Below are 26,565 nucleotides of genomic sequence, written 5' to 3' on the forward strand. Positions count from 1 at the left end.
CAAACGCTTGTCGGAAATTTCCGTGAATGCGCGAGTCAGCCGCGATGCCCTGGTTTTTGACGTTTAAGTGCGCTTCCAAATTTTCTAGCGTGTGGTCGAATCTGGCTTTATTCCTGGAAGTCGAACAGACCCGGGGGGTAAGATGGCTTCCCTGGATGTCGGGTATCGCTAAGCCTCCTGCCCAGGATTATTTTATTGTAAGGAAGTTCCCTTCTATCTTAAAGGAGGCAAGATAAAGAACCCTGAGCAGAAGTGTGCTCTCCTGGCTTCTGTCTCTGAGGCCCAAACATATGACACAGGGAGATCTTCAGTCCTCCTGGGGTCACCTGATACCAAGTGTCTTTGATGAAAGCTGAATTATTAAAGCAGCTTGTCTCACTAGCCCGTGAGTCTGCTCACCGATCGAATTCCATGAATGAAGTCATCAGCCCCATGAGGGTCTGCTGGACAGTTCCCAGAGCGGAGCGTCTGTCACAGCCCTGCGGCGGGAGGGACCTCACGGGTCACTTTGTGTGGTCATTCAAGCTGCGCCTCTGGTCGGAACCGTTAGTCCCTTTCCGTGGTCTGAAATGGGCTTCTTTACCTATGTTCCCCTTTCAGAACAACGCTTTTTAAATGCATGAAATAAAATACAAAGAATCCAGGAATTCAAAAGAAACCAATTATCCTGAAACAGATATTTCAATATTAGCCGTCCAGTTGTCAAAATACCTTAAAAAGCAAAATATTTTGATTATCATGCTATGCTTTAGTTCTGCCGCTTTATTAGCACATCAACGTTAAGTTATAAGATCTAGCAGTGCCTCTACTTGTTTGAAGTTATAAGATTTTAAAGCAGCAAAAAGTATAAGTGATTTTTCAAGGTACCTAGAACAAATGATGTGACCAGGAACATGCCTGTGATTTCTGTCCGTGTCAGAGTCACAGGTACTGGTCATACTGCTGGGGCTTCCTTTCTACATTTGTGACACTTCAACATGGGATAAGTTTCAATTAGAGGTTGGGAAACAGCAGACGTTTTCTTTTCCTCGCCCAAGTTGGTGAACCCAGGGGTTGAGGATCTCTGGCTTAGAAGTAGCCCAGCCCTGGTTCATGAGACCACCTTTCTCCATATTCATGAAATAAAAAGAGCAGTTATAGAGGTCGTTCAGAGTCCACGAGCAGATAACGGACCGGCAGGAGCTTCCTGTCCTGGAACATTTGCTAGCCGTTTTGGAAACACCTGCCCTTGGTCAAGTGCCAAAACATGGCATCACAGTCTGCTCGCAAATTCAAAGATATAGATTACAATTTCAGCAAGGGGGACTTCTGCCTTAGAGAAGAAAGTGTCGGATTTCTGCAGGGCCCTACCTCACTTGACATCAGGTGGGTTTGTGTCTTCCCAGAACTGCAAAGCCAGGATTTGCTAGCAAAGAATGTTTAGGGCAAGAAGGCTCTGGATGCTTCCGCAGGTGCAGCCATGTTCATCGGTCGCTGCACGGGCGAGATGGAAGCAAATCCTGTCCACAGAGGTCCTCAGCCACTAAACTAGCTGGCCCCAAGGTTTTTTTGAAGACACTGGTGCCAATCCTGGCTTGCATGATAATATCACTGGCCTTTTCGGAGAGTGTAACGTGTTCTTTCACAGAAACACACGATGCTCTAAGAAAAGAGGTTTATAATACCGAGGGTTTGCTTTCAAAGCTTTCGAGCAGCACAGAGCTCAGACTTCGGGAAGTTTCCCCCAGGTTTGCGAAGCTGTTTCAGGCACTGAGAGCTTACAAGGGGAAAGACAATGCCATTCTCTTTGCGTCCCATTCAGGCACCAGTTCAGAAGAGTGATCTTTTGGGGCAGAACAAAGGAACAAGTAGGAGAAGCAGTAGCCTTACAGATCAGTCCTGAAGTTCTCAGCAAACAAAATGTAAAGGGAGCCATCCCTGTCAGCACCCTGGGCTGGCCCCACCCCACCCCACCCTCACTCCCATCATGGAGGCTGACTGCTGAGGGGGAAGCCTGCAGGTGCCCCGCCTGGGGGAGGGGGCGGGCATGGGCACCGATGCTTCCTGCAGCCGAGGTGGTCTCCGGGGCTTAAGCTGGTCGACCTGCAGAGGGGCCCCGTGGGGAGACCCCCCCCCCCGCCAGGGTGCTTTTCCTTTTCTGATCTCCAGTGGCTCTGTTTGGGTCATCAGATACTGAGGAGGCAGGGTGAGGGCAATGATGAGTCTAACCACACACTGAGATAGTGTCCCTTCTTCTGCCTTCAGTGTCCCCTCAACTCCAGAGTCAGCAGAGGACTCTCGTCACACCCAGGAATCACTTCCGGGCACCTCAGGAGCCCCGCGTCACTCATAGAGCACAGTGCTATTTTTGCCGCCCCCCCCCCCCCCGTTTTTATTAAGAAAAATTTCCAATTGACAGAACAGTCAAGACTAGCGTAATAAACACCATCTACCTTTACGGAGGTTGACCAGTTGGTAACAGTTTGCCCCATTTGCTTTCCTTCTCTCACATAGGCCCAATTTTTTCTTTTTCTTTTCTTTTTTTTTCTTGTTGAGTCATTTGACAGTCACTAGTAGACATTATGACACTTTACAGTAAGTATTTCAGCGCCGATCCCATAATGGCAACCCGTGTAATCTGTGTATCCCTTGCACAAACACACAGCATTGTCACAAGTAAGAAAATTAATCCACTCAACAGAGTTATCAAAGAGCCTGTGCATTTCCAGACGTCCCCTCTTTGGTCTAGTAATGTCTTTTCTGTCTTAGTTTGTTGTCCTTCAAATCAGGATGCAGTGAAAGTCAACAGGTCGCATCTGGTTGTTATGTCTCTTTAGCCTCTTTTGTCGAGAACTTCTTCCCCCCACCCCGCCCCCCAACATTGACCTTCCGTAGAATCCGGGTCAGTTCTTCCAGCATGTCGGGTTCTGGATTCGTCTGTCCATGGCACAATTTGATGACATAACTGATGCACCATCTGAAGGCAACCCAGCAAGGCTTCTGTTGCAGTAGGTCCCGGAGTCAGCAACGCAACAGCCTTGATCTTCTCCATTTAGGAGAAGACCGCTTTCCCGCTTCTCTAGCATCCCAGTCCTCGTTGTTGCGCATGGAAATAATTGAACTTGTTCTAGGCTCTGAATTTCCTGTGCAGCATTTTGTCAAGAAGGCTTCTCCGGCAGTGCTGGAGACTCCAGGAGTCTCCTGGAATTCAAGCACTAGTTACTTGTTTGCAGCCGAGAGAACGTCGTGCGCCTTGAGCTGTTGTGGGAGAAGAGCCTAGGTCTGATGCCACTCTTTTGTACTCTCCACAGAACATGTGTGCCATTGAAGCAGAGCTGGAGAATCTGCTGGGGGAGTTCTCCATCAAGATGAAAGGTACTCGGGGCGCCTGGGGGGCTCAGTCAGTTACGCGTCTGACTCTTGATCTCAACTCAGGTCATGATCTCACGGTTCATGGGTTCGAGTCCCGTGTCAGGCTCAGTGCTGATAGCAGAGATTGCTTGGGATTCCGCATCTCCCTCTCTCTCTGCCCCTCCCCTGGTCACGCTCTGTCTGTCTGTCTGTCTCTCTCTCAAAATAAATAAATAAACTAAAAAAAAAAAAGATGAAAGGTATTTTTCCCCCACAGAGAGTCAGGAGCCATCTCCACAGACAGAGCTCACACTATTTTTATTTTTCTTGCAAAGGCACTGTGCCGCCACCTTTACCCCTCCCCATTTATGTTAATGTATTGATGTTCCAGAACCTTCTGGTCCTAAGACTTGCCTGCATCCTTGAATCTTTATTATGGCAGAATCTCAGACATACACAGAAGTGAAGAGAATTTACAGCGAGCCCCATATCACCTAGATTTAATAATTAGCAAGATTTTGCCACATTTGCTTCATTTGGTTTTTTCCTTTGATGATGTATAGCCCAGATATGAGTCTGCCTGTATATATTTCAATATGCATCCCTTAAAGAATAGGGACATCTTGGGGTGCCTTGGTGGCTCGGTTGGTTAAGCGTCCGACTTGAGCTCAAGTCATGATCTCATGGTCCGTGAGTTCAAGCCCCATGTTGGGCTCTGTGCTGACAGCTCAGAGCCCGGAGCCTGCGTCCGATTCTGTGTCTCCCTCTCTCTGCTCCTCCCCCATTCATGCTCTGTCTCTCTCTGTCTCTCAAAAATAAATAAAAATGTAAAAAAAAATTAAAAAAAAAGAATAGGGACATCTTCTCCCATAACCACAATGCCCAGTATTATCATGTCTAATGAAACGAACATGCCTTTGTTATTAATCTGTTCCCTGATCCAAGTTTCCCAGTTGTCTCAAAAATGCTTTGTATGGTTGGTATGTTGACATCGGGATCCACATGAGGTCCAGGCATCATAAGTGGTCATTCGGTGTCTCTCTTAGGCTTGCTATCACCTAACACAGACCCTTCCCATTTTCTTCCTACCGTCGACTTGGCATAGAAACCGTTGTATAGAGTATCCCACACCTAGATTTGTCTTCTGGCTTCTCTGTGGTGTCACTTCGGTTACTCCTTTGCACTCGTGTTTTCTGTAAACTACCCACCAGTTACTTCCTTTTATTCACCTCTAGTGTTAAACCCACAAAGGTCTCTGCGTTTTCCTCTTTTTCCCGGTGCGTCTGTGGTGTGTGCTCTGGCAAGTCCCAACCTAGAAGCATGATGGGGTTGTATTTGTAGCGCGGCATCTTCAGAACAAACAAGGCGTGCTCGCCGTAGCGGACGGAGCATCTGCCGGGCCTCGCGGGCAGGGCTCTCAGATCAGCAACGGCAAATCCGTTGAGTTTTGACTTTGCACCCATTGACTGCAGCGGCGAGGGCTGGGCGCAGACGGTTCCGGTCCTCGGGTTTCGTCGGCAGCGTGATCCCTGGCTTGTCGCTAATGGGAACGTAATCACCCTCTTGCCTACTTTTTGCAGTTAAGGGAGTAGAGAAGGGGTACTTTTTCAAGTGTTCAACAGGAGACTTTCGTTTTGGAATCTGTCATTTAAGTCTGCGGGGCACTGTTTGTGTCCAACACCAGGCCCTCCGTGACAGCACGAGAGCCACTCTGCATGTTTATTGCTGGAGTAACAGTGACCTTGACCTTCAGTGTCTGCAATGGCTGCATTCTTCTCTTGGGCAGGCCTGAGAGTGAACTGGTTTGTGATTCGGTGTTAAATCTCAACACCGGCGGTACCACCGAGGTGGGGCATCCGTGCCCTTTCAGTTTTCCATCTCTTGTCTTCATGTTGGGCCCTCACGAGAGTCAGAGGTTCCAAAACTGCTCAGGCCCTGCCCCAGACCCAGCAAGTCGGGGGTGGGGGGGGGGGGGAGTTGGCAAGATTGTTTAAGACTCTCAGGATGGTTTCAGCAGCAGCCTGATTCTGGAAGACAGTTGCCCTGAATCAGTGTTTAGCAGCAAGCACTTCCCTCTCCTTTCCCCCGATGCTCGGTCACCATCCGTGCAGACTAGTCTGTCTCTCGCTGAGAGAAACTCGGGCAGCACATCTTCCCGCTGTTCCTACTGGGGGTCCCAGATTTCCCCTATTTCTGGTGCTCACGGCTCTCCAGGGCACCCATCATTGGTGAGGTGATAACTCCCCCCATTTTATTGGCAGGAAGTGGGCGTTCAGTGACTTGTCCTAGTACTCACTAAGTTGGAGTCAAACTTGACACTGAATTCCAGGCCTCTCCCAGTCCCACGCTCAGTCCCATATGAGGAGGACTGAAGTTTAAGAGAGCAAAGCAGACGCTATAAACTGTGGCTCAGAGCATGGCCTTTCACTTCCCTAATCTGACATGAAAACTCAGAAACTACAACTAGGAAGCCTTTCAAGGGTAACACCGGCACGGAAATCTTCCTTTCTTTTGATAAAGGGAAGCGTCCTCACGCTGCCGAGAAGTCTTATGTCTTTACCATCAGCTACTTTCTTATCTGTTATTCCTTCTGGTAAAACATAACTACCCCAACAAACATATTGACATAAACTGAGGATATTTCATAATATTTTCAGACCTGGTAACCCGACTTCCTCCTGCCACACCCTTCCACACTTCCCTTTTTGCCCCACCCAACGTGAAGAAAACAACCATTTTGGGTGTGGGGGGGGGGCAGTGGGGGTGTGGCTGGATTGATGATGAAAACAACTGATCAAACACTTAGGGAACCCCTGCTCTTGGCCACGCCCTACACTGCCTCCCGATGCGTGGCCCCAGGTCTGAGTTCCACCCATCCACTGGAGAAGATGGAGGTATGAGCCAGCGTGTTCTCATTCAGTGGAACGAATCACCTGCTGGACCAGTGGGGAGGCTGGATTATCTCAGAAGCCTGGGGGGGCGGGGGGAGAAGGGTGCCACTCACCTGTCTTGGGGGACGGAAGCAGGGAGGAAGGAGGAAGGCTCCCCAGTGTCATCTCTGAACACGAATGAGAGGGACTGTTCTGGGCACATGAACAGCAAGGCAATGGCGTTCACCAAAGAGGGAAAAGCATGTGGAAAATGGCAGGCGGGCTGGCAGGGCTGAGCCGCTTCCTGGAAGAAGAGTTACGGACGTGCGTTGGCACTGGATCTTGAAGCACCTTGAATGTCAGGTTAAAGAGGGAGCGTCTTGTTAACCAGGACGGTGACGAAAAGACGTGGGCTCTCGGGCAACAGTAGCTCCCACAGCGATTGTTCCAGTGACCCTCCAGGCGGTGTGTGTCCCCACGCCTACACCTGCCCGTCTAGCTTGCAGGGCGGGTCAGGCCTCAGCAGAGGGGAGAACTCCCTGTGAGCTAGTAAATCTGCATTATTTATACCTGGTCAATAAATCAGGAAGGCCTGTAGCAGAGCTCCTGGCTGGCCAGCTGCTTGGCTCTTCGCCTTGGAGTAGAAAGTGTGACTTCCTTAGCTTCGTAACTACTCCACCAGGTGCTAAACTTTGTTCACAGTGTCATGAATACCCGGCCACCCTTTTCCCTGTGTATATGCGGTCAACGTGTGTGATCTTTTTTATCTCTGGAGCGGAAGATCATCATGGAACTAGAAAACGTGGGGAGCATTGTTCCGGCAGATAAGTCTCTGAGCAAAGGAAGGAAAGGCGAGCGGCTGCCTAGTCTAGTGTCTGGGCCTTCCAAATGGGGTGCAGAAGACCGTTCAGTCAGTAGTAGGTTTTACAGTAAAACAGCCAAAGGTAGCCATAGAAATAAAAGTCCCCTACCCCCCCCCCCATTCCTGGATGCTAGCCCCCAGTGGTCCTCAGAGGGGCCGAAGTGAAAGCTTTCTAGACTGTGCAACGGTAATCACAAAACCACTGAGAAAGCATAAAGATGTCCCCAACTGTGAAAATCCCAGCAAGGCTCCAGCAGGGCCTCAGAGACCTCAGGCTGTAACTACAATTGGCCTGCTGTTGGTTTTAATTCTGCAGCCAGTACGGTGATTGGCTTACAGGAGCAGAGGGCGGGACCTGTTTTTTGCCTGCCTGTTGCCAATTGGCTACATTATGGTTGTAATCAGGGTCTCAGTGTGATAGCACTACAAGCGATTTCAAGAAATTTTGCTTTAATAACATGGGCTCATAAGCGCAAAAACATCCCTACCAAGTACCTTTCTCCCATTAGATAAGTTCCTCAGATAAGAAATTCCCGGTAATTTTGAAAGGGGGGAAAAAAAACCTTCCAAGGATTTTTCCCTTTACATACCTTGTCAGTTTTGGGTTTTTTGTTTTTTAACCAGGCTTCTGTTGTATTTGCACAGGTAAGCCTGCAGCGGATGAAACCTGCGCTAATTTGCACAGGTGTTAAAGGGCACTTTGGATTTTCTTAGAATCAGCACATCTGCCCTATCCTGATTTGTAAAAACCAGTCAATTGTGCTTTTTTCCCCCGAAGTATTAAAAAAAAAAAAAAGACTAATCCTCCAGAAAATGACTAGGGAAAATTGACTTTTTAAATTCTGCTCTTATTTCAGTAAATCTTTTAAAGTGGCTTGTTATGTTCTAGTTATTGGCAAAGTCCTAAGTGGCCTGGCTCGGTGGGGAAGGAGGCAGAGGGAGGTGGTGAGTTGCTGCCATCTACTGACAGACAGTGGTAACAGCGGGTGCCTTTTTTAAGCCTAAATGGACCTTCCCTATCCTCTTAACCGTGGCCGTGCCTCTTGGACCGGGGAGAGGCGGTCATTCATTCCAGTCTCACAGCTTAACGGGGCTGTTCAAAGAAGGCAAGATCCACTGTGTGATACCATCGCGGTCAAATTTACACGGGTAAAACCATACATACCCTCACATAAAAACAATTAGGAACTCAAAGGTCGTAAACAGCAGCCGGAGGAGACTGGGCCACCAAGGGGTCCGTTGGCCGTATGGACGCCCTGTGTGCGAAGGCAGCTGAGAGTCCCAGGGCCGCTCTCATACCAGCCGTTCAAAATTATCTCCTCTCCGGCTGCCTCTACGAGAAGGGCAGGATTGTTCTTCTCGAATCAGTTTTAAATTTTTTTAATGGTAGCTTCTAATTTTTTTTTAACATTGGCAAATATACCCAAAATTTTTAAGTCATAATGTCATCGCTCTATCCAGTGCTAAACTTTGTAAAAATTGTCATGAATATCCAAACAGCCTGTTCTCCGTATATATGCTGCCCGCCAACCAACATACGTGATCTTTTTTATGTCTTTTTTCTTATAAACACATGATATTTGAAAAAAAATCCAATAAAAATCACTATTGAATGCCAAACGTTTAATTTTCCTCTTAATCCCACCTTACCAGAGACCATTATTTTTAATATTTATGTTAATTATCGTAACATAATTCATACATAATAATTAATAATAGCTTGTTAAAGATAGCTAAACATTTGTACTGAATTTTTTTTATTTTATTTATTTTTTTTATTTTTTTTTAACGTTTATTTATTTTTGAGACACAGAGAGACAGAGCATGAACAGGGGAAGGGCAGAGAGAGGGAGACACAGAATCGGAAACAGGCTCCAGGCTCCGAGCTGTCAGCCCAGAGCCCGACGCGGGGCTCGAACTCACAGACCGTGAGATCGTGACCTGAGCCGAAGTCGACGCTTAACCGACTGAGCCACCCGGGCGCCCCTATACTGAATTTTTTTTAATCGAAGTATAGTTGACACTCAATATTATATTAGTTTCAGGTGCACAACGTAGTGATTCCACAGGTTTATATGTTCTGCTGTGTCCACCGTGACCGTAGGTACCGTTCTTCCCTACTCAACACTGTTACAATACCATTGACTATATTCCCTACGCTGTGCTTTCTATCCCCATGACTTATTCCATAACTGGAAGCCTGTACCTCCCACTCTCCCCTTCACCCACTTGGCCCATCCCCCCACCTGCCTCCCCTCTGGAACCCATCAGTTTGTTCTCTGTAGTTATGGGTCTGCTTCTGCTTCTCGTTTATTTTGTTGGTTTTGTTTTTAGATTCCACATATAAATGGAATCATACGGTATTTGTCTTCCTCAGCCTGACCGATTTCACTTAGCCTCGTGCCCTCCAGGTCCATCCATGTTGTCACAAATGGCAAGATCTCGTCCTTTTTTATGGCTCTCTAGTATTCCATCGTGTGTAAGCATTTGTAGGGAATTCTGAACTGGAGGGGTTTTTCCATAAAATTATATTGGTGCTTTTCATTAGCAGGTGAGAAAATGAAATTGCCCGTTCTTATTAAATTTGTTTCATTCCTTCCTTAAAACTGTGTCTTCGGGTCCCTATTAGGGTAAGAGACTTTGCTTTGTGGTTGGCATGGAAGCAGAGCCAGGATTACTGATAAGCCCCTATTGATGAGCTTAGTCCCTACATTTATTGTGCACGTGTGATGTGCATCTCTCCCTCCCCATGACTATATTTGTGCTTGACACGCGGTAGGCGTTCCGGAAATATTGATGCGTGAATACAGGCCACTCCCTTTGCCCAGAAGCGCCCGCTTACCCATGGCCTCATTTGCCTGTGGGGAAATTCTGTTGTTCAAATACTACCTTCCTCCAAGAAACTAGCCTGCATTAAATGAGATAGAGTTTCTTGTTGAATTACACCTAAGTAACACATTCTTAAAAAAATTCAAAATACAGAAAAACATCTCCTTTTACTGTCTCTCCATTGCTGTCCCCCTGTCTGATGTGCATCGATTTGCTACCTTTTCATATAGATAACATCTTTTAAATGAACCATGTATGGCACATGCTCGATAGATAGTATGACCTGGGGCGCCCGGGTGGCTCAGTCGGGTGACCTTCCAACTCCTGGTTTTGGCTCAGGTCATGATCTCACAATTTGTAGGAGTTCAAGCCCCACATCAGGCTCTGCACTGATGGCACAAAGCCTACTTGGGATTCTGTCTCTCCTCTCTGCCTGCCCCTCCCCTGCTTGTGCACTCATGCTCGCTCTCTCTCTCTCTCTCTCTCTCAAAATAAATAAATAAACTATAAATAAATAAGTGAATGAATGAATGAATGAATAGTATGACCCCATTCCTGAATATATAATCATTACTATGCATTAGGCACGTACTATGGACCAGAGGCTATCGATTGTCTTTACAAATAGCTCTCTGAGGTGGAGATTGTGACCTCCCCGCCCTTTTAGAGGTGATGAAATTGGAGTTGATACCTAGAGTAGGCTCCCTGGTAAATAAAACAGAAGTCACCTTCTGCTTTAACCCCTCTTACTGCCTCGGGTCCTTGTCTGTTTCATCCCTGTGGACTTTAATCACATTTTATTCTATTTTCTGGGTATCGGTGACCTCTCTCTTAATTTCCAGATCATTACCCCAATGCACAGATCCCCCCACACAGAGTCTCAATGAATATCTACAGAAAGAAAGAGACTGATTAAATTCGGGGTCCCTGAGATGTCCCACGACAGTGGCCTGACATGATTTGCTCTTGCTGCTACATCAGAGATGGGGCTGGATCTCAGGTTGACCAGATCCAGCCGGGGGAGGACGTGCTGATGGCATGATCCAAGGGAAGCCCCCTCTCCACATGGGGAGTGTGGGTTGTTGTCATCTGGTTGGTCGTTTTTGTTTTCTTAATTACTGCCTTTGTATAGATGATAATCCGTTTTAAGTGATCTCATAACACACTAGAAGGTGCATTATGCCGTCTAGTTGTCCTTATCGTAATTATCTCTCTATTATCATTATGCTGGGTAGATAGGAATAGGAAAACACAGGAATGAGTGAACTGGGGAGAGGCAAGGGGGACAGACTAAGCCCATGGAATCTTCACCCAAGTGAGAGGCACTTATCAGAAATCACCAATCTTTGGGACAGAAGGAAAAACAAGACAGCAGTTTATTTTCATGGGAATATTTTGGGTAAATAAATGAATGTATCTTTCTGGCCCTAATTCTCCGGTCCTGGAAGCTGGGTGGACTTCTAATTGGCCAAAGGTTCATAGGGTTCTAGTCCCTGTCGAGCAGCCTTCTTTGCCCCAGAAAGCACCATCTTTGGTTAACCCGGCCAGGAATGTTCTCTGCAGCGTTGATAGATGGGATTCTCAGCTGTCCCCTCATCCCCTCGGTGGTCCCTCAAAACTATTCCATGAGCTTTCACAAAGGTCTGACGCCTCTGGTTTATTAACATTCCAGTGTGGGTTTGTGAAGGGGAATCTATGCCGCACCTCATGTCTCTGTTGCATGCTTACAGGTCTGGCTGGTTTTGCTCGCCTCTGTCCTGGAGATCAGTATGAAGTAAGTATCGTGTCCATCTGCCTGCTGGAATTGGGGATTTGAGGGACAGGAGTCAGCTGCCATTATTTGGTTTCTTACATTGCCCTTTTTTTTTTCCTTTTACATTTGTTTATTTCGGGGAAAAATGAAGCCCCAGTGAGAACGTTTGGAGGTGAAGACCCCCACATACTCTTCATCCAGACACCAATTTTTTTTAATATGAAATTTATTGTCAAATTGGTTTCCATACAACACCCAGTGCTCATCCCAACAGGTGCCCTCCTCCATACCCCTCACCCACCCTCCCCTCCCTCCCACCCCCATCAACCCTCAGTTTGTTCTCAGTTTTTAAGAGTCTCTTACGGTTTGGCTCCCTCCCTCTCTGACTTTTGTTTTCCCTTCCCCTCCCCCATGGGTTTCCGTTAAGTTTCTCAGGATCCACATAAGAGTGAAACCATATGGTATCTGTCTTTCTCTGTATGGCTTATTTCACTTAGCATCACACTCTCCAGTTCCATCCACGTTGCTACAAAAGGCCGTATTTCATTCTTTCTCATTGCCAAGTAGTATTGTATTGTGTATATAAACCACAACTTCTTTATCCATTCTTCAGTTGGTGGACATTTAGGCTCTTTCCACAATTTGGCTATTGTTGAGAGTGCTGCTATAAACATTGGGGGTACAAGTGCCCCCATGCATCAGCACTCCTGTATCCCTTGGGTAAATTCCTAGCAGTGCTATTGCTGGGTCATAGGGTAGGTCTATTTTTGCAGACACCAATTTTTAACATAATGTCACATTTGCCTTATTATTACTACTATGATCGTTATTTTGCTGAACCATTTTAGACCAAAGCACAGGCATAGTGACCTTTTGCCCCATAATTATTTTCCCCAAAATGGAAGAACATGCTTTCCTATCAGGATCGTGCAACTCTCAACGCAGCTAACTTAACATGGGCATTTGCCATACGGTCCATATTCGTATTTTCCCCAGTCCCAATGTTGTACTTGAAAGCAGCCTTTTCTCCTGATGCAAGAGCCAGTCCAGGATCATGAGTGCTCGTAAATATCACGGACTAAAGAACACTAGTATCTAGACCTTTCTTTATAAAGATACACTCCAGAAAGTAAAAAAGGCTTTTCTCTTTTCCCCTCTTTAAAAGAGAACTTCCCTAATTGAATCATCTGTCTTCTCCAAAACCCTCTGTGATCATCCTTGGGGCGGGTGTGGGGGAAGGGTATCTTCCCCTAAACGGTAAAGCTGTCTGAGCAAAGAGAGGGGAGACCCTCTCCCTGGGGTCTGTCGGATTTCAAAATCTTTGTCCAGTTCTGCCTCCCTCATCCAGGAGGAGGAGGAGGTCTTTTCTCGTGCTTCTGGCTGCTGAGTAGATCTTAGCTGATGGTTTCTCCTCCCGCTCCTGGAGCTGGGGGGTCCAACGGCTAATGTACTGAAGCATTGTATTCTCCCAGGAGAAGGATCTGGTCACCGTGACCGTGGTAACAAGGAGACACGGGTTGACCTTTTACAAAGAGGGCCCCCCACCCCCTCTGCCTGGCGGAGCGGACCTTGCTCCCTCTTAAAAGCCTCTTCCCCACTCACCATCTGCCCCTCCGCCCAGACCCCAGGGAATTGGAAAGACCCACAAGAAGGGGGTGGGCGAGGAGGACGGAAGAGGGGGGAGAAGCAGCTGATTTATGCCCATGCCGTGTATCTCGGAGTGTGGGTGGCAAGTCAGGCGAGGCCCCTGGAACCCGAGGTTTGGTGTCTTCTCCCCAGATTTTCATGAAGTACGGCCGACAGAGGTGGAAACTGAAAGGCAGAATAGAAGCCAACGGCAAGCAGAGCTGGGACGGAGAGGAGGTCGTGTTCCTGCCCCTGATCGTCGGATTCATTTCCATCAAGGTTCAGTATCGTCATTGTCATATCCTGGTGCACGGATGGGTGACCCCGTCGGTGGGGACCTTTGTTCGTGACTTCCGCCCGCGGCCCCTCCACCTTGCAGACTCCCCTCTGCACCCCGAATCCGCTGTGAAGACCACGGCTCTCGCCCAGAGCGGGCCAAGCAGAACAGGGGAAAGTGTCCCTAGGCTTTGTCCGGCAACCCCCCCCCCCCGACGTAAGGCCATCCCTGTCCCTCTCTCACCAGGTCACGGAACTCAAAGGGCTCGCCACTCACCTCCTGGTCGGCAGTGTGACCTGCGAGACCAAAGAGCTGTTTGCCGCCCGACCTCAGGTGGTGGCGGTTGACATCAATGACCTTGGCACCATCAAACTGAGCCTGGAGATCACCTGGTAGTAAGTGGCCCTTTTCAGTTTTGCCACGTTACAAATACGTGCTGCAGACCAGTGCTGTTCAGAGGGTGGCACGGGGACCATCGGCATCCCCAGGGGGGCTTGTCACAGAAGGAGACTCTCGGGTCCCACCGAGACCTGTGTCAGAACCTGGAGGGCCCGAGGCTCTGCTCGGCCGGCTCAGCGGGTGACGTTTGCACATTGTCAGCTCCATAAGCTGGAGAAGCCTCTGTCTTACCAGTCTGCCCCTCTCCTACTTCCTGCTTGAAAATTGTTTATTGTGCTGCCTTCCCTCCTTCTCAACCTTTCAATGTATATAAAGAAACATAGCTCTGGGGTGCCTGGGTGGCTCAGCTCATGATTTCACGGTTCACGCGTTCGAGCCCAGCGTCGGGCTCTGTGCTGACAGCTCAGAGCCTGGAACCTGCTTCGGGATTCTGTGTCTCCCTCTCTCTCTGTCTCTCTGCCCCTCTCCCACTCGTGCTCTGCCTCTCTCTGTCTCTCAAAAATAAGTAAACATTAAAAAAATTTTTAAAAACCCAGAAATACAGCTCTTAAGCTAATTTGGAAGAAAAATAACTGTCCAAAGGAGATATTTCACCCTTGGAAAAAATCCCGATTCTCTCTATAATGTCTTCATTGCCTGTCCCTCTTTATCTCGTGTGCCCTATGCTGCTCTGGAAAACTTCTCGGTATCTTTCACACTCTACTGAAATAGAAAATTGCCAGAGAGGAAGAGATACCTTTCGTCAGAGCAGTGAACTTAAAGGTGGTTTTCTGAAGTCACCTCATGAGAAAGGTCGTAAGCCATTAAACACTGGTTGCCCACGACGTTTGACACTGTGCCCCTGGTATATTTCCATGCACGCGTGACGTGCGGGGCACCGATATTCAGGGTCCTCTTTCCGACATAGAGGGTGAGATATGGAAGCAGCAAGGACCCCGTTGTCTTGTCCATGAACCCCTGTGGACACCTTTTGCCCGGCCTCCCTCCACGTCAGCTGTAGTCATCGGTGTGGCAAAGGCAAGACCGTTTGTCTTGCCGGACGAACCAGATGGCATGATGATAAACAGGGTGATGGTGGACAGACTGTCCCGCACGCAACAGGCTCTGTGTTGACAGAAACGAACAGGAGTCTACGTTCATGTTCTTTAGAACAATCACGTTACTCTCCTGTACTGCCAACATAAAGCTCAAAGAATCTTTACAGACTGACATCTTGTACTGGACAAGCATTAATATGTTTCCATGTCTAACATTAACCAAGAAACAGATTTATCTAATGGCTGGGTATATAGGTGAATTGCACTTAATGCCATGATGATAACCTTGGCCCCTGGAGGGGTCTGGACTCAGTCTTCTGCTACACTTTGTTTTATCTTGGTTTATCGCCCACCCGGCCAGCCCAGTTCCCACTTTTTTGAGTTTAGTATAATGAGGTGTCTTCTCGGCCTGCGGTCCAGGGGTTAGAGGCGACCTAACAAACGTGCGTTCACGGGGACCTGTTGTGTTGCAGCCCCTTTGATGTGGAGGACATGGCCCCGTCCTCGGGCGCCGGGAGCAAGGCCGCAGCCCTGCAGAGGAGAATGTCCATGTACAGCCAGGGGACCCCGGAGACGCCCACCCTGAAGGACCACTCCTTTTTCGTAAGTTCACGGTGATCTGGGGAGGAGGCGCGTTGAACCCGAGGTGGGGCTTGCACCCAGTATTTGAAACGCTTGACACGGCATTAGGGGTTCTAGGTAACTCCTGATAATGCTCCAAGATGCCCTTGGCCGTCTGCACAGGGCGGTGGTAGACCGCCCCCTGCCGTCTTTCCTCTCCCCTCACCCCCCTTTACTGATCGCACTGATAGCACGCAGACTTTTCTGAAGACTCTCTGAGCTCAGCCCTTTAGAGTGAGGGGGTCCACAGCGGCCTCCTAGTTCTAATCAGAAACGCGGGCTCGAAAGCTAACGAGACACGGTAACCAATGCTTTCCGCTAACTGCGCGTCTTGCTTTGACTTCCCAAGCGGTGGCTGCGCCCTCCGGCAGACAAGCCGCGGCGGCTGTCTGTCTTGAGTGCCTTGCAGGACACTTTCTTGGCCAAGCTGCACTGCAGCCGCTCCCTCAGTGACCTGCCCTCCCTCCGGCTGAGACCCAAGGCCGGGCTAGAGTTTTATGTGAGTGCGGGTGGCCTGCCCGCTGGGAAGTGCTTGCCGTGGGGGCTGGTGGCACGTGTGCTGTGGTCTGTCCGTTTTTCCCGCTTCTCTGTCGTGCTCACGGGGCGACGGTTACAGCCGTCCTGTCCCTGGGGCGGGAAATTGGGTCACGCATGCGCCTCTGTCCGCCAGGTGGTTGTCCCTGTCTTGGGCGAGCCCCGCTTTTGTGCTGTGGTTTTTCTCCGCTGGGGCAAAGATATCCATGGTAACAAGATCTTCATCTTTTAAAAATACAATTACACTTGCGGTCAAAGATGTTCCTTCCCGAGTCCAACTAGTTTATCACCGGTAACAGTCTTTAGGCCTTTCGGCATTCAGATGCACTTAGCATTTGAGTAACCTCAAAAAGGGTCATTCGAGGAGGTCAAAAGGATGCACACCAATTTTACGAGAGCCTTTTTTATTTAAAGAGGTTCTTAGCCTTAGTTTATCGTAGTGTTTGTTAATTTTTGCTGCCTTAGCAAAAGAAACTCTTTCATTTGTAGCCAGGAATGCAACAGGTGACCTACATTGTATGACGTTAGGTCACAAGAGAGGACACACGTACACACACACGTACGTGTGTACGTGGAATATTCTGTTCTTTACGAACATATAGAAGTCATCTTTGGGAGCCAGGGGGAGTCATCTTTGAATGTCCAGAAAGGAAAGGACTAAAAAGTTTTCTGGTTAATGATCATAATAATTGCATCTAATTCGTTGAATTACAAATCCCAGGTGACAAAGACCAGACTAAAGTAGTGGAGTTTCCGAGGGAAACGGAAAGATCGTGTGAGGAAAATGTGCCTGAACACATGGACCCAAAAACGATATAGCAGATACAATTGTATACGTAACCACGGATATCGCGTGTATATCCATGTTCGCCTGCTTTAAGTTGTGGAGGGAGTTGGTAGAGATCTTAATAGCATAATTTAAACAAGAGTTTGACGGCTTCTTATAGCCTTTTGGATAAAGGCAGACGCCTCAGAGCGGCTCTTCCTCGGCCCGGCTTTCCACGCCTGCCATTGACCACTCTTCGTCCTCTGCCTGAGCCCCTTGACCTCCCCACCGCTCTCCAACCCCACCACACCCTCCGCGAGCTGCCATCTTTGCTCACACAACGTTCCTTCTCGAATGCACTCCCTCCTCCTCGCCTCCGCCTCCCCATCCTGCAGGGCTGAGCTCTGGGACCCCCTGTTCCCCAGGCGGCAGCCATCCCCGTGCGGGGGTCCTGCCTTGTTGTGTCACGCCTCAGTTATCGCACACGCGCTCGTACTGTCGTGTGCCCGTTTATAGGCTCCCCTTGGCACACCGGGAGTCCCCTTGAGCAGAGCACCTCGGCTTCGTCTAACTCAACCTTGGCCACTCGTGTAGGTGCGCGTTGGGTTTGGGAACATGAGGCCCGAGAGAAACGGCTGGTGAGGACTTCGGAATTTCCGCAAGAATCTTGATGGAGCAACCCCCTGCCTCAGCCAGTGCCTCCCTCGTCCCCCAGTGCGGCCAGGGCCCCGGGGGTTCTGTGAGATGCCTGAGGGATCCCCTCGGAGGAAGTCCGGGGGGTAGCCCTTTTCCAATCCTACCAGAAGCTCCCCCTTTGTCTCTCCTAGAGGGGTAAGGTGCAGGGGGGCAGACAGAGGGCAGAGGACACCGAAGGAGACAAGCCCCAGAGCCCACGGGGCCCACCTGCTGCTTCGCGGCTCCTGGGGGGGTTCCCAGAACTCCACCCACTCCCGCCCCTGCACCCCCAGGACCCTGAGCAGCACGCTCGGGGACCATTCACGGAAGAAAACGTTCTTTAGAGGCAAAACTGAGTTGCAGAGGTTCCTGGAGTGCCCCAGTGACACAGCTCACCCTGTGGTTAACCAGATGAGAATAGAAAGTTTGGGTTGAACTGACTGCACGTGCTGGGATCTGGTGGCCCCAGCCCAGCAGCAAGGGGACCAGAGACACGGCTGGGGAGGACAGGGGATCCCTTTCCGTCCGCTCCCATTTCACTGGCTGGAACGTTTTGTTTCCCAGAACTATGATGGTAATTCCTTGCTTTATATGTAATTAGGCATGAGCGTGGTACTTACCATTTACCTAGAATATCAAATCCAGAACCCAGGAGAAATTATCCATTTTGAAAGAGCTGGTCTCAAATACCCAGAAAACTTTTTCCACGGAGCAGCATTTGGTACCGAGACCCTGCACGGACCGCAACGTAGGGAAAACTGACTTAGAAATCATTTTAATGCCCGCATAAAGTAATTATCTTGGTTACCTGGATATTTGGAACCTCTCCCCCTTCTGAGCTCTGCTTCATGGATCACAGAGTGTACTTGACCCAGCCCGGGTGGGCTCGACAAGAGGACTCGCTGTTTCTAGACACAGCTCTGGCTGTGCAATCGCGGGAGATGTTCAAGTTTATTAGTCTCCCGTTTTTACAGAAGTTATGCCAGTGTATTTCTGGCCTCAGTTATTTGTGGCATGGTTACCAAATTAATAGAACATTTTCAAGGGCTTGGATTTGTGGGTAGAGATTCTTTTAAAGTAATCTATGAGAATTGAAGCAGAACAAAGCATCCGTCTTTTGAGTGAAATAGCATGAATGTTGTAAAGTCTTTTAAGATAAATGCCTCCCCCCCAAAATTGGTAGCATTATTCATAAATACAGCTGCCAAATATTGTGAGATCCTGCGTTTTAGGAAACAGGCTCACTTGCCTCCCCTCCCCCACCCTTTTCTTTTGAAAATGTTAAACCCAAGAATAGTCTAATGAACTTTCACCTAGATTCAACACCGGAAGTACTTTCTAAGAGCTTTGTTTTCTCTTGCCACACAACACAACCACACACACACACACAACCACACATACACAAACACACACACATACGACCACACACAAGTCACACACACACACAACCACACACACATACAACCACACGCAAGTCACACATACACACAACCACACACACACACAACTACACACAAATCACACATACAACCACACACACATACAAATACACAACCACACACACACAAACCACACAACCACACACACATACAACTACACACACATACACAACCACACACACACAACTACACATATACAATCACATGCACACACAACCACACACATACACACAACCACACACACATACACACACTACCACACACACACACATACACATACAACCACACATAACCACACACACACAAACCACAAACATACACACATACTACCACACACACAACACACACACGCACAACCACACACACAACCACACACACGCACAACCACACGCACAACCACACACACATACAACCACACACAAGTCACACATACACACAACCACACACGCTACAACCACACACGCTACAACCACACACATACAACCATACACAAATACACAGCCGCACACACACAGCCGCACACACACACACAACCACACACAAATACACAACCACACACATACACACAACCATACACACATTCACATACACATACAACCACACATAACCACACACAACACAAACCACAAACATACACACATACTACCACACACACAACACACACACACGCACAACCACACACAACCACACATATAACCACACACACACACACACACACACATACACACAATCAACAAATGAAACGTTAATATCATGAAAGTGCCGGTTGTTTATTTTAATGATCTCGTATCTTGTCTGCACACAAACCACACCAAGCGTATAATTTGTATTTAAAAATAATGGTGTCAGGGCTCCCGGGTGGCTCAGTCGGTTCAGCGTCTGACTTCGGCTCAGGTCATGATCTCACACACGGTTCACGAGTTCAAGCCCCGCGTGGGGCTCTGTGCCGACAGCTCAGAGCCTGGAGCCTGCTTCGGATTCTGTCTCCCTCTCTCTCTGCCCCTCCCCTGCTCACTCCCTGACTCTTTCTCTCAAAAATAAATAAACATTAAAAATTTTTAAAATAATAACGAGACGCCTTTTATCCACAGTCTAATCTACCCGATGACGTCTTTGAAAATGGCAAGGCCGCTGAGGAGAAAACACCACTGTCTCTCAGCTTCGGTGACCTGCCCAACGAGGACTGCGCCCTCACCCCAGACCCAGCGGGCTCTCTCTCCAGCGCAGGTGCGGCAAACCCCGAAATCACCATCACCCCCGCAGAGCTGAGCCCCAGCAGCCCGTCCTCCCACAACAAGGACACGGAAGGCTCCGGCTCGGCATCTTCCAGAAACTCCTCGCGAGAGGGCCAGGAGGCCAAGCCGCCCCCGGAGGAGCCCCCAGCCGGGCCCAGGAGCCCCCCGGAGCGCCGAGCGGCGGCAGGTGCCGGGCCGGAGCGCCTGTTCCTGGAGAAGGAGGTGGCCGAGGCGCTCCTGCGGGAGTCCGACGAGGCGTCCGAGCTCAAGCCGGTCGAACTGGACACTTTTGAAGGAAACCTCACGAAGCAGCTGGTGAAGAGGCTGACCTCGGCCGAGGCGCCCGCGGCCGCGGACAGGCTGCTCTCCGAGGGCTCGGTCAGCGGAGAATCCGAAGGCTGTCGATCCTTCCTGGACGGAAGCTTGGAGGACGCCTTCAGCGGGCTTTTCCTTGCGCTGGAGCCCCACAAGGAGCAGTATAAGGAGTTTCAGGATCTGAACCAAGAAGTCAAGCATTTGGATGATATTCTAAAAGTAAGTACCGTTTCAGGGAAACCAGACTAGGTTTGGAGAGAGGCGTCTGAGGCCAGCTTCTGTGCAAAGTTGCGTATCTATCTTTCCCTGACCGATAACCATCCTCTGGCGCTGACTTTTCCACCCCGGTAGCACGTGTTAAGTTTCGTTTTTCCTCACAACAGATCGACGTACCTAAGACGATCAGGAGTTAAACTAAACAGCTCTGAGGAGTGGCTGAGCCCCTTCGGTCCCAGAGTTAGTCACTGTAAACCCATGTGATGTGATGTGATGTGATGTGATGTGATGTGATGTGATGTGATGTGATGTGATGTGAAGTGAAACGGAGGCATTTTGATGATCATAATGTCACTGAGATGCTATTGGATAGGATCCCTTCCTGACTGATCAAGACTTAGGCATGGGTGGAGCCATGGGTCTCTCCCCTCCGCACTCCCCCCCCCACAGGCCTCCCCGCCAGCCCCGGGCACTGCCTCCAAAGAGTCCCTTCTCCAGACTTGTCCCAACCAGTGAGTCGGAATCTGAGATAGATCCAGCACCAATCGTCATCTGCTGTGTTCTAGAAGCCAGGGACCCCCAAGTCCACCAGAGATGTCCTTCTCCACCCTGTTCCTGATCAGACAGCTCAGTGTGGACGTGGTGGGAGCAGAGAGCAAGAGGGATGATCTCCGCACAGGCGGGGGTTCCCAACGATGGGATCATTGTTGCTACACCGGAATGTATGTTTCTACCAGGCATACAGATTAAACTTTTGAAAACACGGCACAAGAAGACAGGACCTGATTTTGTCCCGAATCCCACGCCACTTCTGTGTCCTTTGCTACTCTAAGGTTGCCACACAGGAAAGAAATCTGGTCCTTTTCCAGGAAACAGCAATTCTTTGGTGACCTGTGCTATAAAATAGGCTTGAAAATGAGGTGCCAGTGGCAAGCCGAGATCCCCCCACAGAAGGCTGTTGTGTCCCTTGGAATGACTGTTTTTCAGACGTGGTCTTCTCAGTGGCCCGTGGGAAATACATTTCCACACATTTCCAAGGCTTCTCTGACTCTCTTAGCCTTCTCGGTCATGCTCCCCTAGCTTGGAGGGGGATTTGTCCCCAGGGCAGATGAGACTTCAATCCCAACTCCGCAGATCCTCTAGTGCCCATGACGGACTAATTCAGTTGTTGGTATAGCCTCTGAGAGGACGCTCTGAATCTGCCTTCTGTAAAACATAAAAGTGCCAGTTCAGGACCCGTGTGTTCATGCTGCTTGCCCTAGTACTCCAGTGAAAACATCTTCTAAGCCCCCAACAAGCTCTCATCTGCACAGGTGACCAGCTTTGCTTAGTGGGCGAAAGGTGTTCAATTTAAAGACAACTGACCCTACCTCTCGCAGATGCCTTCGAGAAAGCAAGTGGAGATACCAGTTCCCATTTCCGGACATCTGGATTGCTGAGAAGTATCTCGGCCCACCAGGAAACACTAAGCACCCCATCTGTTAGTCTTATAAAAACCTGGGGGTCACAGATTTCTTTCCAGAGTGTTATTTCAACCTGCTGTTGTTCCAGAACGGTCCTGCCTCTAAAATCCTTTACTGTCCCTCCCTTCGTTATGATCGATATGTAAACGCATCCATACCGTGCCAGGTCAAGTTCAGCAGATAGCTACTTAAGAACGAAGACCCTAGAGGTGGGTTGAGTCTGGACCGGCTGCTTCTATCTGTCTGAGACTGAAAACAGCATTCGAGTTGAGGGCTGGGGCAAATGGCTTTAGATCCAGCCAGAATTAAAGCATCAGCTGGACAAAGCTTTCTCTTTTCTCCCCCCCTTCACATTCCTAGGATGCTAAAGCCTCTTGAGGATCAGAAACTAAATGATGCTGCCCCTGGGACGGAGATCACTGAGGGTGAAGGAAACAACTCTGATTTAAAAGACCGAAAGACGGTTCCCCCCGTGCTTTTGTGCCATCTTGAGTATCAGAGACAGCTCTCTGCGAGGCGCTGCCTGCCTTGTGTTGCGAAGTCAGCGAGGAGAGCCTGAGAGGGTGGACATGTAGTTCTTCTGACTCACAAGACTTGTCCCGTTCAGTCCGCCCCAGCGTCCGTCCTCTTGAATATTTGGAAGGACTTCTTTCCATCTCTGTGCCCGTAGCAACTGGCGTTACGCTGTTTGTCTTGCTTCTGTCTGTGTCTAGCAATACAGAATTCCCCAGGCCCTAGGATGGGTTTGCCCACAGTATCCCAGGGCCCAGTCACGGAAGTGACGGGATTTGTTCCGGAGAGGAAGCAGGGACCCTTCTTGCTGGGCCTGTACCCTTCCTTTTCTCCTCAGCGCTCAAAGAAAATGATATGCCGTGAATGTAAAATTAATATTGAAGTCCACTTGCCTAGGGAGTATGAGTTAAGTCTGAGTTTGAGTAGTTTTCTCTTCCTGGGGTTGGTTTTTTTTTTTTTAATCCTTTAGAACAGGTTCCTTGGGCAGTCAGCTCCTGTCTCGGGACACTGCACACGTTACAGATTGGTTACTATTTGGCACGGACTCCGTGACTCTCTAGATTTGTCTGCTGGTTGTATTTTCTTTGGAGTTGAGCTCTAGGCAGAGGGGTATGGCAGTTCCGTTTCCCAAGGCTTTCCGGGCTGTAATGTTCTCTCAACTTTTTATTCTAAACTTTCAAGCAGAAGTAGGGGTGCCTGGGTGGCTCAGTCGGTTGAGCGTCCGACTTCAGCTCAGGTCATGATCTCGCGGTCTGTGAGTTCGAGCCCCGCGTTGGGCTCTGTCCTGACGGCTCAGAGCCTGGAGCCTGCTTCAGATTCTGGGTCTCCCTCTCTCTCTGCCCCTTCCCTGCTCATGCTCTGTCTCTCTCTGTCTCAAAAATAAATAAAAACATTAAAAAAAATTTTTAAATAAAAAACTTTTTAAAAAACTTTCAAGCAGAAGTAGAGAGAATCCTGTAACGGCTCCCAGTGCGCCCATCCCCCAGCTTCCACGATGTCAGCTCACGGCCAGTCTTGTTCCGTCTGTTCTCCTCCCCGCTTATTTCCCTCCAGATCATTTTGGAACGAATCCCAGATCCTGTGTCATTTAATCCATCGTTGTAGTTTGTTTTTTTTTTTTTAATGCGAAGATTTTAAATGCATTTTTTTTTAAATGCCAACAACAACAAAAAATAAAAGCTTGGAAAAAAAGAAAGTGTCGCATCTCAGATCGAGTGTTGCCTGTTCTGTTTCTGCTTCTGGATGTGTTGACCTTCTCCCCGATGCCTTCTGCCTTTGCAGTGTAAGCCAGCCGGAAACCGCAGCCGGTCTTCCAGTTTAAGTCTTACAGTCGAAAGTGCTTTAGAAAGCTTTGATTTCCTGAACACCTCTGATTTTGACGAGGAGGAGGATGGTGATGAGGTTTGTACTGTTGGAGGAGGCACGGACTCGGTATTTTCAGACACTGAGACGGAGAAAAATAGGTAAGTGTGAAGTCAGCGTCCGCTTACCTCTCTTCTGAACAGTGGTTCTTTGTTACTCTCAGACGGGACCCGTGCACATCTCCAGGAAGAGAAAACTCCCTGCACGAATGACCAACGGCTTTCGATTCCCTCTTATTGGCAAGGGCCATTTTTAAATGTTGTTCACCTCTCTTGTGTTGTCGGAGGGAAAATGAATCACCTTTCTTCGCTGTAAATAAAGGGGAAACTTTTGCATGGGCCTGTGTTTTGTGCACACCGATATCTTGGAGGCTCCGGGGGTCGACAACTTGCCCCCGGTGCGATGAATTCCAAGTTAACGAAGCGTGCTGTGTGTCTGGAGACCTCTTACCGTATGATCCACCTGCACCTGGTTCTCCTCTCTTTGCGTGTCTTATTTCTCGTCTCTTCATTTTGTTGCGCTCTGCCTTTTCCACCCCTGTATCTCTTGCTCCCTTTGGCAAAGTTGCTATACGTTAACCTCATCCGTGCACGCGTCAATGCCAGGTTTAAGTCCAGGGCACGTAATTGCCCCAGAATGTAACAGGGATGACCAACGACTGGTAACAATTTCTTCTGCTTCTGCAGCCCAGCAGGTGGAGAACGAGGCCTTCTCTGGGGAGGGAAGAGAAGGGAAGGGGAAGGGGGATTGCCGTCACCTTCTCCATCAGCCTCCCGTGTGCGGCCACACCTTGTCTTTGGCACTAGCGTCTGGGGTCCGTTTTGTAACTTGAACGAAGCAAACCAAGCATGGTGGAATTTGCTCACCTTCACTACACACACACACTCACACACTTTCCCAAAGGAAAGGGCAGATTTCCACCTTCTTTACTTTTGCCGTGTTATGTAAACAGGTTTTCAAGTTACGCCGTCACGAACCTCTCTGTGGGTGATGTTGTGTCAGTGTTTTGGGGTTTTCTTGTTCCTGGAGGCTTTCTTCTTCCAAAACCAGGAAGAGGAAAAGTGAGAACTAGAATTTATGCTTTGAGCAAACTGAGGACACGGCAAACAAAAGTTACTAAACGAACGCAATGTTTAAGCGATGCCCCTGCATTCTATGCTGAGATTTCTCCAACTTGATCGAATTTGTGAAATGCTGCAAAACCAAAAATCTGTCTCCTCATTACATAATATGTCAGAGTCAGACATCAGTCTAAGCTTCGTTCTTCTGGCTCTCAGAAGCATTTTAACAACAAAAACCTCGTAGATTTTGTACGTTTTATAGAACATTGATATTAAATTGACTGAATCGATCAACTTTAGTATATGTCCTCAGTGGTATTAGGGAAAATTGTGAAAATTGTGGGGTTTTTTTATGTTATTTTTTTGAGTTTATTTATTTTGAGAGAGACAGAGATAGCACAAGTTGGGGAAGGGCAGAGAGAGAGAGAGAGAGAGAGAGAGAATCCCAAGCAGGTTCCGTGTTGCCAGCACAGAGCCCCATGCGGGGCTTGAACTCAAGAAACTGAGATCATGACCTGAGCCAAAACCAAGAGTCGGACGCTTAACCAACTGAGCCCCCCAGGCACCCCCATGTGTGAGTATTAAATATGTGTTGATGGCCAGGATGCAGGCACAGTGCTTTCCCCTGGAGGCAGGTGTGCAGTGGAGTAAAGCGTCCAGTGCCTCTTAGCTCAGGTTCACGATCTCTTTAAATCATGGAGGCTGGAGGCCAGGAGCCCAGAAGCCAGCAGCTGCCCTGTCGCTGTCTAGCCGTGTGAACAGGACCCCACGGGGAACCCCTCTGCCCATCAGTCCTCCCAGTGTGAAATGAGACAGCTCTTCCCTCTTTCCCACACAGATTAATTTTAAGAACAAAATTGGATCATAGAGGCAACATATTTATTTGTAAACGTAAGTGCCCGTCACGATCCCAGGTTTAGACAGTTCACCAGCGGGGAGTAAACAAGGTGTGAGAGGCAGAACCAAGCTTTGCCTTGGAAGAGTCCAATAAAAGCCTTTTAGCCTTTGTCTGAGGTAGAACATCATGCCTCCTGTTGGCAGTTTTCCTTTTTCCTTCTCTTCTAGTAGCAATTGATCTGAGGCCAAAAAAAAAAAAAAAACCTTGACATTATTTCTTAATGAATTGCTCTTGGGAAATCACAACTATAGAGGACAATTTAATCCCAGGATATTTGGCAAAGCGCCCCATCCCCAGAGCAAGAAAGTGTAACAGGTGCACCATGAGAGCAGATTCCTTGGTGAGCCTGCTTTACAAATGGTTCACTGCTGGGGGCAGCTGGGTGGCTCAGTCTGTTAAGCGTCCGACTTCAGCACAGGTCATGATCTCACAGTTCGTGGGTTCAAGACCCACGTCAGGCTCTGTGCTGACAGCTCGGAGCCCG

General features: G+C 48.8%; 1 protein-coding gene and 1 long non-coding RNA gene across 13 annotated transcripts in view; one reads left to right on the forward strand and one right to left on the reverse strand.

Annotated features, from left to right (window-relative positions):
• The window catches only part of RIPOR2 (RHO family interacting cell polarization regulator 2), a 117,256-nt gene that overhangs the window by 66,300 nt on the left and 24,391 nt on the right, over positions 1 to 26,565 (forward strand). For 8 of the 11 annotated variants that reach the window (XM_030314713.1, XM_030314706.1, XM_030314707.1 and 5 more), the window contains 7 exons: positions 3,291 to 3,354; positions 11,622 to 11,665; positions 13,424 to 13,549; positions 13,794 to 13,942; positions 15,457 to 15,586; positions 20,110 to 20,787; positions 24,042 to 24,223. In XM_030314713.1, the coding sequence (XP_030170573.1) occupies positions 3,291 to 3,354; positions 11,622 to 11,665; positions 13,424 to 13,549; positions 13,794 to 13,942; positions 15,457 to 15,586; positions 20,110 to 20,787; positions 24,042 to 24,223 (1,373 nt within the window). Of the gene's footprint in view, positions 1 to 3,290; positions 3,355 to 11,621; positions 11,666 to 13,423; positions 13,550 to 13,793; positions 13,943 to 15,456; positions 15,587 to 20,109; positions 20,797 to 20,951; positions 21,063 to 22,607; positions 23,262 to 24,041; positions 24,224 to 26,565 lie in introns of those variants that run through there. The other 3 variants (XM_030314717.1, XM_030314716.1, XM_030314715.1) reach the window with 3 other exon arrangements.
• On the reverse strand, positions 248 to 26,494 carry LOC115513509. Of its 2 annotated transcripts, none has more exons than XR_003968721.1 (3): positions 25,865 to 26,494; positions 8,074 to 8,078; positions 248 to 259 (listed from the first exon to the last, which is right to left on the reverse strand). It is a non-coding gene; the product is annotated as an uncharacterized LOC115513509 (long non-coding RNA). The 2 variants fall into 2 exon arrangements; XR_003968720.1 differs by lacking the exon at positions 248 to 259 and adding an exon at positions 6,605 to 6,615.

This window comes from Lynx canadensis, chromosome B2 (genome assembly GCF_007474595.2).
Source record: "Lynx canadensis isolate LIC74 chromosome B2, mLynCan4.pri.v2, whole genome shotgun sequence".
NCBI classification, from domain to species: domain Eukaryota; kingdom Metazoa; phylum Chordata; class Mammalia; order Carnivora; family Felidae; genus Lynx; species Lynx canadensis.